The sequence below is a fragment of the Fusarium sambucinum genome, chromosome II (genome assembly GCF_050947815.1).
Source record: "Fusarium sambucinum isolate potato_lamoka chromosome II, whole genome shotgun sequence".
NCBI lineage: Eukaryota > Fungi > Ascomycota > Sordariomycetes > Hypocreales > Nectriaceae > Fusarium > Fusarium sambucinum.
The window spans coordinates 4751306-4766376 of NC_139293.1; the positions used below are offsets into that span (position 1 = coordinate 4751306).

General features: G+C 47.5%; 5 protein-coding genes across 5 annotated transcripts; 3 read left to right on the top strand and 2 right to left on the bottom strand.

Annotated features, from left to right (window-relative positions):
* Nucleotides 1-108: 108 nt before the first annotated feature.
* On the bottom strand, nucleotides 109-1191 carry FSST1_008523 (uncharacterized protein; the record flags this gene model as incomplete). Its single annotated transcript, XM_083225413.1, has 1 exon — nucleotides 109-1191. One exon carries the CDS (start codon nucleotides 1189-1191, stop codon nucleotides 109-111), a length of 1083 nt encoding a protein of 360 aa, XP_083084484.1.
* A 574-nt stretch (nucleotides 1192-1765) lies between these two features.
* On the top strand, nucleotides 1766-2668 carry FSST1_008524 (Alpha/Beta hydrolase protein; the record flags this gene model as incomplete). The annotated part of the gene is made up of 1 exon (XM_083225415.1): nucleotides 1766-2668. The coding sequence occupies one exon, from the start codon at nucleotides 1766-1768 to the stop codon at nucleotides 2666-2668; it is 903 nt and encodes a 300-aa protein (XP_083084485.1).
* Nucleotides 2669-5894: 3226 nt separating this feature from the next.
* Nucleotides 5895-7831, top strand: FSST1_008525 (phosphate transporter; the record flags this gene model as incomplete). Its single annotated transcript, XM_083225416.1, has 3 exons — nucleotides 5895-5973; nucleotides 6042-7496; nucleotides 7548-7831. 3 exons carry the CDS (start codon nucleotides 5895-5897, stop codon nucleotides 7829-7831), a joined length of 1818 nt encoding a protein of 605 aa, XP_083084486.1.
* A 1390-nt stretch (nucleotides 7832-9221) lies between these two features.
* On the bottom strand, nucleotides 9222-10574 carry FSST1_008526 (nucleotide sugar dehydrogenase; the record flags this gene model as incomplete). Its single annotated transcript, XM_083225417.1, has 2 exons — nucleotides 9222-10013; nucleotides 10068-10574. 2 exons carry the CDS (start codon nucleotides 10572-10574, stop codon nucleotides 9222-9224), a joined length of 1299 nt encoding a protein of 432 aa, XP_083084487.1.
* Nucleotides 10575-12676: 2102 nt separating this feature from the next.
* FSST1_008527 (chitin synthase-domain-containing protein) lies at nucleotides 12677-15012 on the top strand (the record flags this gene model as incomplete). The annotated part of the gene is made up of 3 exons (XM_083225418.1): nucleotides 12677-14035; nucleotides 14088-14261; nucleotides 14314-15012. The coding sequence occupies 3 exons, from the start codon at nucleotides 12677-12679 to the stop codon at nucleotides 15010-15012; spliced, it is 2232 nt and encodes a 743-aa protein (XP_083084488.1).
* Nucleotides 15013-15071: the final 59 nt, after the last annotated feature.

Here is a 15071-nt window from a genome sequence, read left to right on the forward strand (position 1 = left end):
ATATACAGGTTATGTTCTTTGCTATAACGTCGATTGTCTGATCCAAGGTATTGTTGAAAGCATTTCTATCATTGTATTTTGACCCAGTAACGTCTTTTGGCTTCCCCTCTAAGTAGAGAGTATCTCCTTCTCAATGGCCTCACCCAACGACTGTGTGCTTCCCTTTCCACCTACATCAGCAGTCATGACAGTAGGATCCGACCTCGCCAGCACATTCTCAATAGCTGTCATCATACCTTCCGCGGCATCGGTGTATCCAAAATGCGATAGCATCATTTGGCCAGCCCAAATCATACCCACAGGGTTCGCGATGCCCTTCCCGTAGATGTCGGGAGCACTGCCATGGACTGGCTCGAATAAACTTGGGAAATTGGCTGTTGGGTTGATGTTGGCAGATGGCGCGATGCCAATGGTTCCTGTACATGCTGGGCCCAGATCAGACAGGATATCGCCAAAGAGGTTGGAACCAACAACGACATCGAAGATTTGAGGTCGTTGGACAAAGTGTGCTGTTAGAATATCGATGTGGTACTTTTCCACTGCAACGTCCGAGTAGTTCTTGCTCATCTCCGCTACGCGCTTGTCCCACCAGGGCATGGTGATGCCAATGCCATTACTCTTGGTAGCACTCGTCAACTTCTTCCTCGGTCGACTTTGTGCAAGATCAAATGCGTAGCGAAGAACGCGATCAACTCCAACTCGCGTCATGACGGTATCCTGAATTACAGTTTCTCGCTCTGTACCTTCGAACATGATTCCGCCAACGCTTGAGTATTCTCCTTCCGTGTTCTCCCTCACGATCCAAAAGTCAATCTCGCCTGGTTTACGACCTGCTAGTGGACAAGGAATACCAGGCATCAAGCGACACGGTCGTAGGTTGATATACTGGTCGAATTCGCGACGGAATTTGAGAAGACTTCCCCAGAGACTGACATTATCGGGGACTTGATCAGGCATGCCGACTGCGCCAAAGTAGATTGCGTCAAAGGCCATCAGAGTATCCTTCCAGTCATCGGGCATCATCTTGCCGTGCTTTGCGTAGTAATCACAGCTCGCAAAGTCGAACTCCTTGAATTCGAGAGGAATATTGTATTTCTTTGCCGCAGCTTCAAGACAGCGGACGCCGTAGGGCATGACTTCTTTGCCAATGCCATCGCCGGCAATAACAGCGATCTTGAGGGTTCTGGACATGTTTATGTGACAAAAATTTGAATTAGAGAAGAATATAGTGAAAGTGTTTATTGAAGATGTTGATATCTAAATCCCGGACTCCTGTGAGGTTTATGAAGCTGAGACCAAGACAATAGCTGGTGAGGAGAAGCCGGACATGAAAAGTCCGATGCGACTCCACTTGTCCGATCAAGGATGGATGGACATTTCTTTGTCCGCTCAGGCGTTTCGGTGCATTGATAGCAAGCCGACGGGAAACAACCAGTTTGGCCGATTGCAAAGTTTGTCTTCTGTTTCGCTATAGTACAACTCAAATGGATAAACAGTATCATGTTGTCTTTTTGTGATGCTTTCGGCCGTTCACGCTGCAATATGCTTCGGTAGAAGAAAAGACCGCTTCTAGCCAGTGCAACCAACTTGTCTAGAACGATGACGGCATAGATACTCTCCGCAGTTGCAACACCACGAAAGCAATTACTAAGAAACGAAACTTGTCTAACAAAGGGCGCTTCGTTATATATAATCCCACAGTTCAAGTCATCTTCAGATAATTTCTCTCTAACATTTACCGAAATATACGCGACCAACACTCAACATGTTCGACAATTTACAGTCATTTGCAATCCAGACAAAGTCTGATCCAAACGTTACAATTAACGGGCTGAAGAGCGAAGATGCCTCCTCATCCAAGCCAGCTCTTCTCCTCATTCATGGCTTCCCTCAAACCCTCCACATCTGGCATCGTGTAGTCCCCCAGGTCGTCGACAAATACAACGTGGTTCTTATCGACATTCGCGGCTATGGAAAGTCATCCAAACCAGCCGGCGTGGCATCATATGCCAAAAGCGCCATGGCACGTGACTGCATCGATGTCATGGATGCCCTCGGCCATCACGGCTCGTTCTTCGTCTGCGCGCATGACCGCGGTGCCAGAGTCGCTCATAAACTCGCCGTCGATTACCCCGATCGCATCCGCAAGTTTATCTTGCTAGACATTTGCCCCACGCTTGCCATGTACACAAAGACAGATTTCGACTTTGCAAACGCCTATTTTCACTGGTTCTTCCTCATTCAGAAGGAGCCGCTTCCTGAGACACTCATCACTGCGAAACCCAGGGAGTTGGCTGAAATGTTTATGGGTGGTCGACAAGGCGATGGAGTGGCGATATTTGAGCCTGATTGCTTTGATATCTATGCTAAGAGCTTGGAGGATTACGCGACTGTACATGGCATGTGTAATGATTACCGTGCCAGTGCTACACTAGATCTTGAGGAGGCGCGTCAGGATTTGAAGAACGGGAGAAAGATCAAGAGTCCTTTGCTTGTTCTTTGGGGAAAGCACGGGGTTATTGAGAAGTGTTTCGATGCTATCAAGGAGTGGAAGGACGTGACAGAGGAGGGCGTCTCCGTGCAGGGGCATAGTGTTGATTCTGGGCATTATATTCCTGAGCAGGCACCTGATGAAGTCGTGGCGTCTATCAAAGAGTTTCTGGTATAATTACTAGTTATATAATGGCATAAATTCATGCCAAATGTATCTTTGTACTGACCCGCTTTGTTGGGTAATTTGCAGGACGGAACTATCACACAAGTTCTGAACCTTACGGTCGGCACACAATCTTATAATCGGAGAAATCTGCATGATACTTGTAAGAGTAAAAGAGTCTCAATAAATTGAGAAAATGCAAGAAGTAGGTAGAGTCTAAAGAGCCACTCTGGCGAACAAGACGGATGCCCCTTGCATGGTAACATCTGTGAAACGCCAAATCTTATCGTGATAAAAATGTAGCGATAACAACCACTATCTTCAGCAAGGCTAGTACACAAGGAGACAAGTTCTTTCATAGAGTTATTTCTGTGCATAAAGTCAATGCTTGATCTCATTGCTGGGTCAATTTCTTGTTGGAATGTACCTATGCAGCCAGTGAACGCCACTGAAAGCCAATTGCCCAACAGCGCTAGTCCTGTTTGGGAATGAATGTAGCCTCATGAACTTCGATGTAGGGTAATTCTTGCCTTTCATGTTTTGGGAGTGATATCTGGACGACTTAGAATGACAAGATACAGATGCTTCAGATAGATATCCAAGTGAATTATTTTCTCTACTGTTTGCCTTTGGTACCCAGTAGCCTTGCCGATCTATCATCATCATCATCAACGTCATCTCGGGGTACGTGGAAAGCAAGACAGTCATCCAAACTTCATGAGAATCGTGATGTGCACTAGAATTATTCCACCATGAAATAAGCATCATACTATCGCGATGTTTGATGCGTTGAAGTGGAGTGGCAGGAATTGATTATTGGAAACTATAAACTGCTATGATATCAAACGGCATCTTCCATGTGCGTTTATGCATCGAATTTCATAATCCGGCAACGTCCGGCAGGCCTTCGCAAGCGCAGTAGTCTCATACTGTTGATACTGCGGCGAAACATGCAAGAAGGATCTGCCAGTGACGCTTCCCATCTCGGCGATAGAAACGCCTCTTAGCACCTTCAGTCGCCAACGGGGTGGATACGGTTGGCCGACGATCAACTGCCAAAGACTGCTTTATTACGGACATACCGCGAAACGAATAAGCTCAGGTCAATTTCTGGATGTCAGAAATAAAGGGTAACTTGCAGACCCGCTGGTGTGGTAAGTTAATTAAAGAGCTGTATCCAATCTAGTGCGCGCGTTGAGAGCCCGTGGGTGCAAGGAACGGCCAAGACGATTGCGCGCATCAACGCACGCACGCACTCTGGCACACAAGCTGACGGACGGGTCGAACCCGACGGGGAAGGCGTTCGTCTAGACCAGGGCTGAACGGGTATCTCGGATTGTGCCTTGTTGGTATTCGGTATATACAGCTTGGCACGCTTGGCGATGGATTATCAAGGACAAAGAGGCGAAATGAAATCACAAATGTTTTGATATTATTGGGTTTGGATAGGAAGATCCCTTGTCGCCAGGGCTGAAAGAACAAGAACGCTATCAAGGGAGTTATTTACTAAACTAGCGAATTGTAGGTCAATTGAAACACTGAAATGTCAAACTCGGTCTCCCAATGTGAAATGGTGAACTGATTTTTATTGCTTTTTCCAGATCATTTTCATCGATACTGCAGTCATTTGATGCTTGTTTACAGGCATCATCGATGTACGAACATACCCTAGCAACTCGGAAGTGATCCGATGACTAGATTGAGGAAATATTCTCAAAAGAGAAGAATAATCAGACGTTGGATCTCAGAGATAAAGTCGAGACTGAGAATAACCCCCAATGTAAAGATGAAAAAAAGATAGCTCGTGTTTTAGCGTCCGGGGTTCATCGTCCAGTGAGATGACTCCATTTCCCCATGTGGTCAATCCTTTCGCGGGGGAAGGGGGAGGGTTGATGGATGCTAGCTCCAACTACCTCTTACAACTGCTTAACCGGGAAGAAAGTCTAGATGCAGGCAAGTTCATCGTTCGGGTCAGACTAACCAGAATAAGATACCGACGGTGGAGAATTGTCTTTTTTTTGTGTGAATCGACCTGAGAGCATCCAAAAGATCCCATCAACGAGAAGATGGAATGACAATGCCAAGAAGAAGGAGGCGTCAGACGTTCTTTTCCAACGGGCATGTAATCTACAGATACTTGCGTGGATTAAAAACGGTTGATCATTAACAATTTGTTAATACTCATGCTCTGCTCTATACCGGGAGCGGAAATTGTCAAGCTGAATGAAGTGTTTACAATCGCGCACGTGCTCACTCAACATTCGTAAAGCTCATATGGACAGATGGATACAAACTCCATATTAAGCATAGACTTTACCTTAGAAATAAGTCTAATACCTACTTGGATCGTCAAAGTCTAAAAAATAAAAATAAAAATCTTTTGCAGTAGTAAACCTCGTCTGGTACAGTGATAGTCGTCCAACCCATCACAACTCAGGATTAGAGGCACGCGACTCTCTTGCTTCGCCGAGAGATCAGGTCCCCTTGGCGAATCGACCCGAATTTCTTGTCCCGCTGTCGTCGAACTTTTGATGCGTGTGTTATGTGGCGTAGCTCCGATCCTTGCTTTTCCAAAGTCTCAGAAAAAAGAACTGTCCAATTCAACCAATCATATGCCGAGAACGTGTTGCGTAGATCTTGCACGTGGGGGAGAGAGAGATGCTCATAGGGAGGGATATGCTTAATTGTTAGTCTCCCCGTACTACCGCCGTCTTTATCCACCCACACCCATACCCTCCCCTCCCTTTCTCCCCCCCAGTAGCTTGTTTCTTGCGTGGACACCAAATCGAGTACGTAGTACCTAGAATGACTGCATCGACAGCAATCGGTAGCCATATCGTCTCACCGAACACACGGAACGCACATGCAGAACCAAAAAGTAAAGACAATATTTGGGCTTCTGGTGGGGGGCCAATCTTTTAGCCCTTTAGCTCTGTTTTACTGTTCCGACATGGGCAAGGACCCATGACTGCATGATGTGCTAAACCTAAGCTTCCATACTTGAACCTTTTTTGCCCACGTTGCTTTGCCATTGACTCAGTGGCAGATTTCATTTAAAGTCTTGCCTCAAGACCCCGAACTCTGAAACCTTTCCCCTCTCTTCTCTTGAGCATCCCATTCCAATTCTTTCTCCTCTCATCAAACACAAGGCAAGCCGCAGTAGTAACATTACTACTACGCAGCTCTCTCTCGCTGCCTTCTTTTCTTTTCTCTCATTACTCTTAGACCACTCGTCACAATGGTTCTCGAGGCTTACACTTACGTGTTTGCCATTGGCAGTTGCTTCGCTTTGCTTGAGGCTTACAACAATGGTGCTAGTATGTCTTCCCATTCCTTCTTCGCCTACTCTACCCCTCCCATCAACAGTAACTGACACTATTCGCAGACGATGTCGCCAACGCCTGGGCTACCAGTGTCTCTTCCCGCTCCGTCTCATACCGCGGAGCCATGGTGCTTTGCTGCATCTTCGAAATGCTAGGCGCCCTGGCCGTCGGTGCCCGAACCGCCTCGACCATCAAGAACGGTATCATTCCCATGGAAGCCTTCCGCGACAACGCAGGTGTCCAGCTTCTCGCCTTCGCCTGTGCCTCCGCTGGTGCTTCTACATGGGTTATGTGGTGCACGAAGCACAACGCCCACGTCTCGTCTACATACTCGCTCATTTCTTCGCTCGCTGGTGTCGGTATTGCTACTGTTGGTGCTAGCAAGGTTGAATGGGGCTGGAACGGTGGCCAGGGTCTCGGTGCCATCTTTGCTGGTCTCGGTATGGCCCCTACTATTGCTGGAATATTTGCTGCCGTCATCTTCTCGCTCATCAAGTATGTTGTCCATGTCCGCAAGAACCCTGTCAAGTGGGCTGTCTGGACCTCTCCCTTCTTCTTCCTCATCGCCGGTACCATCTGCACACTTTCCATCGTGTACAAGGGATCTCCCCGCCTCGGCCTCGCTGAGAAGCCTGCTTGGTACATTGCCGCTGTCACTCTCGGTGTTGGCTTCGGTCTCTTCTTCCTCTCTGCCATCTTCTTCGTTCCCTTCGTCCACGCTGTCGTCATTAAGAAGGATTACACCCTCCGCTGGTGGGATGCTTGGCGAGGACCTCTCCTCTTCAGCCGCCCTGCCCCTCCTGATGCTGAGAACGCCCGTGTCCCCAACTACGCTGTCGTCCAGCACGGCTCCGAGATGGAGGTTGTCTCTCACGAGTCTGAAGAACACAACCCCAAGAAGGTTAGCGACGATGAGATCACCCCCGCTACTGCCGCCAGCTCCGAGAACAACGAAAAGCGACACCTCAACCTCTCCGAGTCTACTCAGGAGGATTACCAGCGAATGGTCAAGGAGGCTGAAGAGATCCACCACTCCAACCTCCGCAAGGGCAAGGGACCTCTTGGCTGGGCTATGCGAACTCTCCACGCCAACCCTATCGGTGCCGGTTCTATCCACGAGACTCACAACCTGATCGCCGTTGTCAAGCGCATTCCCGCTCAGTTTGTCGTCGCATTTCTCTACGGCGCTCACTACGACATCCACACTGCTCAGATGGGTATTGAGGCTACTCCCGAGGGTCGCCGTATGGCCCGTGTCTACGAGCATGCTCCCAAGTACCCTAACGAGGTTGAGTACCTGTACTCTTTCGTCCAGATCATCACTGCCTGTACTGCTTCTTTCGCTCACGGTGCCAACGATGTTGGTAACGCTGTTGGTGTCTGGGCTGGTATGTACGCCGCTTGGTCGACTAGCCGCCCTGCCGAGAAGAAGGCCGAGGTTCCTCTGTGGCAGATTGGTGTTGTCGCTGCTACGATCTGCATTGGATTCATCACTTATGGTTACAACATTATGAAGGGTAAGTCTCACAACACATTCCTCTTAGTGAAACATCGCTAACTCTAAATAGTTATGGGTAACAAGATCACCTACCACTCTCCCAGCCGTGGTTCCTCCATGGAGATGGGCGCTGCCATCACTGTCCTTGTCTTCTCCCAGTACAAGCTTCCCGTCTCTACCTCCATGTGTATCACTGGTGCTACCGTCGGTGTTGGTCTCTGCAACGGCAGCATCAAGGCTGTCAACTGGAAGCGAGTTTTCCTCCTCGTCTTCTCTTGGATCATGACCATCCCTATCGCCGGTCTTATCGGTGGATGTCTCATGGGTCTTGCTCTCAACGCCCCTCACTTCTAAAAGCATCGCAAACTTATGATACCTATTGGGGGATTTGATACCAGATCGCTCATGTTATTGATTGGAATTTTCAACGCAAATGAGATGAAAAAATAGAGGAGTGGATTTGATTGCATAGAATATCTTGTTGAATCTTTTTTATAGTACCCTTGTCTTACGACTTAATTGATAAAAGATTACACTCTTTAACTCAACTATAGTGCCTTTGTGACTTGCATTGACTTATCGCGCCCAAATGATTAACTAGAACACCGAAATCCCTGACAGGTATTTGAAAGGCGAATACTGAATATTTATCCAAGTCTCAACTATTCATAAAGGTCATTCTTATTGCTTCATTTCGTAGTCATCGTGCTGGAAAATGGCACATCCTCGCCGCGTGTCAAGAACAGATTGTCTATGGTGTGTATATGGTACTGGTAAATCGTAAGTCGTACGGTTACTTAGGCTATTGCTTCATTGACTCACATGGGCATGAAGATTGATGTTTGTGATTGTCATGATCATGCAGCTACAGCTGCTTCCAATGTACAGCAACTTGACATGAACTGACGTTGTGCAAGCCCCCGGAGATGGTGTCGCTTGGCAGGAACTATCATGTAAGCTGAATACTTGGCAATCCTGTGTTGTACTCTCTTGGCGTGCTTATGGTGTTAAGGGTGTCTCCGTCCCACCCCCTCAGGGTTGACTTCTTGGCTATCTCTTGGCTTCACGGCGGCATATTGCGGTGACTGATCTGGGTAATTGCTCGCGTGATCAGGTAAAGCTTCGCTGACACGGTAAAGGTTGATAGGCTCGTCATAAGCGTCCGCCACATTGCGCCTGACAACAACCAAATCTTCTGGTCACCTCTATGTTGCCCAAGAACAAACTTTATGCCATAATGCTGTCCCGAGTTTCGTTATAAAGGTTTGCCACAGCTCCAGTAACGCCGAAGAAGAGTTGGGTGTTTGCAAGCTACTATGTCGCAGAGCCCACGAGAAGTTGAACCGGCGGAAGACATACAATATCAGTACCAAACATCAAATAGCACCACTCTTCGTCTTTTTCAATAAGATAACCATGCATTCAACGTCTTGACGTTTAGTTCAACCACGCTGGAATATAGAAAATAGAGTTCGTGGATATTCGGGTCATGTAACACAGTGCTCGATCAAGACTTTTTATCTTACACTACATAACTTACAAATGTTTATATTGCAACTCATCCCATTATCTAGATCTGTCTCTCATATAGCGAGCGAGTGGAAGCCAAATGAACTATCGTAAATATTATGTATTATATGTCTGCTATAGTAGTATTATAAAACTCTTTGTAAACGAGTGTATGCTAACTTGATGTAAGAACAACTCCCATAACGCCTTACCGTTGTCTTTCCATGTAAAGCTACTATTGGCACCACATCTGAACAGGAATATCAGTGACCCGATCCAAGACACTAAAATTCATGCCCCATTGTCTGAAGCTGACAACAATCATGTCAAACTGCTCAAGCTCCTCCTTGACCCAATCGGCATCGTCCAATCTTGGAATGTCTGGCACAGCAGCTTGTTTGACCAAGGAATCCGCAAAGTGAACATCGATTCCAAGCCTCTGCAGTTCCTTGGCCAGTTGTAGGCCAGGTGAGTTAACAAGATGGTCCTGTCCAGCCTTGAAGCCTATTCCAACAACCAGAACCCTCTTCGTCATATCGATTCCAGAGTCGCGACGTTGGAGCTTCCCACCTCCCATGAGCTCGTTGACAATTTGCTTGGCCATGTTGGCCGGTCGCTTGCTCATCTTGTCGGCACAGGCTTCGAGGAGGGGAAACTCGCAATTGGAGAGGAGGTAGTATGGGTTGACGGGGATGCAGTGACCGCCGACACCGAGACTGGGAGTGTAGGGCATGTAACCGAAGGGCTTAGTAGCAGCTGCATCTGCGACCTCAAATGGGTTGACGTCAAGACCCTGACAGGCATCGGCCATCTCATTGGCGAAGGCAATACACATCATCCGTTGGCAGTTCTCGTAGAGCTTGCACATTTCAGCAACTTCGGGCTTAGAGACAGGGACAATGCTGTCAAAAACTCGACCGTAGAGGCGGACAACAGCATCAAGAGATCCAGGGATTACATCATCAAGGCCGGAAACAACCTTGGGGATGGATCTCATAGGAGGCTCAGTTCGACCGGGGTCGATACGCTTATGTATGTTAGCATGTAGTCATGGCGGGACAGAATCAGTACTTGAGCTTACCTCAGGAGACATTCCGGCGAAGAGACCCTTGGCTTTTGCAATTGGACCAAGGAGCTCACGAGTCATACCAACAGCCACTGAGCTCTCAACAACGATGGTGCATCCAGGACGGGCCCATTGCTCAACCCGGTGCAGAGCACTTTGTAGGTAAGACAGATCAATAGTCTTGTCAGATCGAAGTAGAGTAGGAACAGAGATGAGGAAGTGAGTCGCGTTGGCAAGATCAGACTCATTGGAGGTGAAAGACACGTTAGGTCGAGCTCTGAATTCCCCACGCAGAAACTCAAGTCGGTTCTCGCTAATGTCAAAGCCCATGACCTCATACTTGGAAGAAAAAGAGTCTACAAGACCTGTACCCACGAAACCGACGCCGATCACTGCGACAAGGGGAGTAGCTTCAGTGGATGTGATCTTAGCGGGTGATGTCTTGGCTGCTTGACGCTTGGTCTCGGTGGGAAGGACCCTGTGAGGGGCAGGTCCCTGAAAAAGGTTGGCAGAGAAAGGCATTGTGGAGAAAAGAGGAGGAGAGATGATGTGTTGGAAAGATTGTTGTGTTCAGATGAGATGAGATGAGTGAGTGATGAGATTGACATTATCGTGCCCAACCCGATCTTCTTATAGATGGAGTCTCAACACTGAAAGCAAAGACAAGAATTCTCTTCAAGTTTGGTACTATTGCAACCTCATACTAAATAAGAGCGTAGTACCCATTTTTCGACAGCAAGGTTCTTTCCAACAAGTCTAGACTCGGTAGTGTAAACTACTCTGATGGTGCAGCTAGAACGTACTGTCCGAGTGTTAGAGAGAGGCTCTCCATATTGAGTAAGCTTATTGAGATTAACACATACCTGCGGTGCCTCCCGCAGCCACCGCTACTCAATTGCCACCCGCAATTATTGTTCGGGCAGGTATGAATCCCCTCCGGAGGTAAACACGGGAGGCATAAGGAATGTGGTCTGAGACTTGTCTATCCAATCCTGTTACATGCCGGCCCTGGTGGCACTAAACATGCGGGAAGATTGACAATGCGTCTAGCTATAAGGTGAGCTTTTACAATTATTTGATTTTTATCTTGGATGGTATCCTGAAGAGGAAATAACGGCGGCGTCATGGTTTGAGAGATAGCTTGCAAAAAAACACCAACTCGGGAGTTTCCATGCTATATTATCTCGAGTTGCGTCATGACATCAACACTTCACTACTTGGTCTTTGTAATACCTCCCGTGGGAACATTTGAAATCTACAATCGTCATATTGACAAGATAAAAACCGGAATAAGCTTACCAACAACTAGGCTATAAACAGCCATTTGAAATTTAAGCGAGCAAACGCTAAGTGATTAATTGCTTTCACATGGCATGCATGACCTGTGGACCCGTCCCTGCAGTAATACTGTCTTACATCGTCTGCCAAGATCTATAACACTCTTTAACCCAGAAAGATCGACATCATGGACTTGTCGCAGACCGTTCTCATTGTTCCCCCACCCAATAATGGGCTGGCGCAACGGAGGGTATGCCCTTTCCGGGCATGCGTCAGCCACTTATCACATACCTCACTAAAATGATGAATCAACTTGCCATGTGAGGCGGATGGGAACAGTAAACGGGGATCATCGAAGCGTTGATGGGTGTCATTCAAACCGTGCCTGTTGATCACAAGAAAGCTGGGTCCAGGTTGAGCTTGGTTATGTGATCGACATGGTCCCTCGTATGATTAAAGGTCTGGGTTCTTTTTGCCATGTGCTTCAGGTCGGTTCCAGATTGTTGGGAGATGTTGCCAAGAATTGGGCCTGGTACCTGCGTTAAAACCTGGAAATGGGAACAAAGTCTACCTCCAGCGTCTACAGTCACAGCTACAGCGTACACATTATTCAACCACCTCTGAGTCAGACCAGATCTGGGTATTCTCCGAGATCTCTTAACTCTGGCGCCTTTTCCTTTTACGCGGCACTCATTGACTAAAATCTCCGAGTTCTGCACAGACTGCATCCAACTCGGAGCATTTCGCACACCAAAAAGCACGTAAAGACTAAATGGTATCGACACAGACCAAGCCAGGCTTTCAGTAGCCAGTAATCCCAGGACTTGGTTACAAACAAGTCCATTCCCTTCCCACATGTCTACTAAGCGAGCTATTTAGTCGGTGGATAAGAAAACGGGATGGCACACGGCATAACAAGCCATTCCGGACAGCCACAGGAATGTAGACTCCACTTCAAATATCCAACGTATACGCAACAACAAGTGATGAGCAATTCTGGGTCTTTCTCGACGATGAATCGAATTTTCCTAAGAATTTCTACTCATGGTTATGATCGTCCATGTGTGAGCGGGGAGTGACTGGCTAGAACGCACGAGAGTAGCGGGAGACGAAAATGACCACGTCGGCCAACTAGTTGGACGAGGGACTGGAATTCGGAAGGCGATGCTTGAACGTGATGAAAATTTGATAGATCGGATTTTGAACATTATGAGCACGACATCTGCTTTAACGACTATGTTGCTTCCGAAGACCTCAAACTTGCGTCGTCCTTCTTCCTTCCCTTCCCCCCAAGCTGTGAGTCGTTTGTCTTACACTCATTCATTTTTCTGAGACAATATTCTATCATGGCCACTTTGAATGTGCGACCTAGAAGTGCCCTCTACTCTTTCGAGACGAAGAAGGCATACTTCGACAATGACTTTGCCGACTTAAAGAAGACTATCAATATTTCTACCATTCACGAAGATGAACGCCCACCCATCGCCCGTCATAGATCATGGCAAAATGCTTCTTTCTCGTCGACAGCTGAGACAGTTGTTGGCGATGATGAGCCTGAACCACTCAAAAAAGATTACTTTACATTACATGTCCAGAACCCCTTACCACCCAAGATCATTGATGAGCCTCTATTGCCTTCCCCTATAGAAAACATTACTTCTTTGTTCAACCTCAAAGTCAAGCCCGCACGAAATCCTCTTCATCCAGTCACCATCGAAGATGATAATGAAAACATTTGTCCCCTTGAGCAAGACCCCAAGAAGGCCAGCCCTACTGTCTCAGTTGCTGAGAAGCCGACACAAGCTGCACCCACGCATGCCAACGACACTGTCGAGACATGTGGCTACCCCAAAATTGAAGACCCTGTCGATCCAGCGCGGATCCTTTCCAAAAGGGATCTCCGCAACCAAAGAGTGGCGTTTATGGGCATAATCGTCATTATCAATATCTGCATGGCCATCACTGCATTGTTCGGAAAGAAAAGCAAGCTTGTATTTATTGTTGTCCTCTTTGTTAAAAGCAAAGACTTCTTGTCGGCTATCCTATCTCCTACAGGGATGATCTACCGTGCTATCTACGAGAAGTTCTACCCACCCGCGCCTGTCAGCCGACGGTGGATTCTTTCCCTTATTCCTGCTTACTCCGAGAGTGAGGAGCAGATCGTCAAGACAATTTTCTCCCTGCGAGACAACGGTGTTGATCCTCATCGGCAAGTAATGGTTGTCGTTCTAGACGGGAACCCTCGTGACGTGCGATCACACATGACTCGCCTGGTTCGCGAGTTTCAACGCCCATATGTATCCCTCAAATGGAAGAAGGGTGTTTTGAACATACTCGCTGGTTTCATGGAAGACGTCCCTGTCATTGTCATCGAGAAGGTCAAAAACGCTGGTAAGAAGGACTCTCTTGTCCTCTGCCATGACCTCTTCAACTACCCTCGCGAGAACTCCCCTTTATATACACAGCTTCTACGGAAGGAGATGTGGGATGAGATTCTGCCCGAGTTGACCAAGGGCGAGGAGTTTAACGGATTTGATATGGTGTTTTGCACAGATGCCGATTCGACTATTCACAAGGGTGCTATAGCGCTCCTTGCTAATGCTCTTGCGCGAGACAAGGATGCTATCGCGGCTTGTGGTCTCGTGTTGGTTGAGCTGGAACCAGGATACGAGTGGTCATTCTGGAATCTCTATCAACAATTTCAGGTAAGCACAACTACAGATTGAGAGCCAATATTTTTGCTGACCTTTTCATTAGTACACATTCGGACAATACGTCAGAAGGCGAGCTGAAGGCTTTGTCGGGAAAGTCACTTGTCTACCTGGCTGTATCACCATGATGGCTGTGAGACCAGAAATGGCTGGTGCAATCCGCAAGTACTCTGAGCCTGTGACTGGTGAACTGGTCATCCATCACCAAGTTCAATATCTCGTGAGTCAACAATGTCCTATAGCCTTGCTCCACGTACACTAACTCAATGGAGGGTACTGACCGAAGACTTACCTACTCCATGCTCTCTCAGGGCCAACATCTCCGAACACTTTTTGTCCCTGATGCCGTCAGCGAAACGGTAGCTCCACAATCACTCTTTCACTATCTAAGTCAACGGCGTCGATGGGGCTCCAACGCTTACTTCAACAATTACTTTTATCTTGCTGGCGAGAAGATGATCCCCATTACTCGCATTGCTGCCTCTATCGAGGTCATCCGTTTGAGTCTTGTGTACTATCGCATTCTCAACACTGCACTTTTCATTGCTAGCTGCGTTCGTCACATCACAGCTCTCAAGTTGGTCCCTATGCTGGTCGTCGGCCAACTACCTTCACTATGGTTCTTTTGTTCAATCCTCCTTGAGACCCCACTGCGCAGGCGAGGACATAAACTTCTCATTGGATATCTTATTAACAAATGCATTTCGCCTTTTATGAGCGTTATTATCTTTACAAAAGTTGCTACAAATTTGGGTAGCCAAGTGTGGGGTGTATCAGGAGTCACGGCGTCATCAGCAGCTCCTCCTGCGACTACGCCTGGAGATGAAGAGGTAGAAAAGAAGGTGGCGACAGATGCACTTGATGCAGCTGAAAGAGGAGAGGTTGGTCCCTCGCTGAAACAAGATGAAAATGGGGGACTGACAAAACCGGAGCGTGCTCGTCTAAGGGACGAGCGCGTTGATATTGAGTAGACTACTATACTATTAGAATATTAGACCTAGATAATATCCAGATAATATTTAATACATAT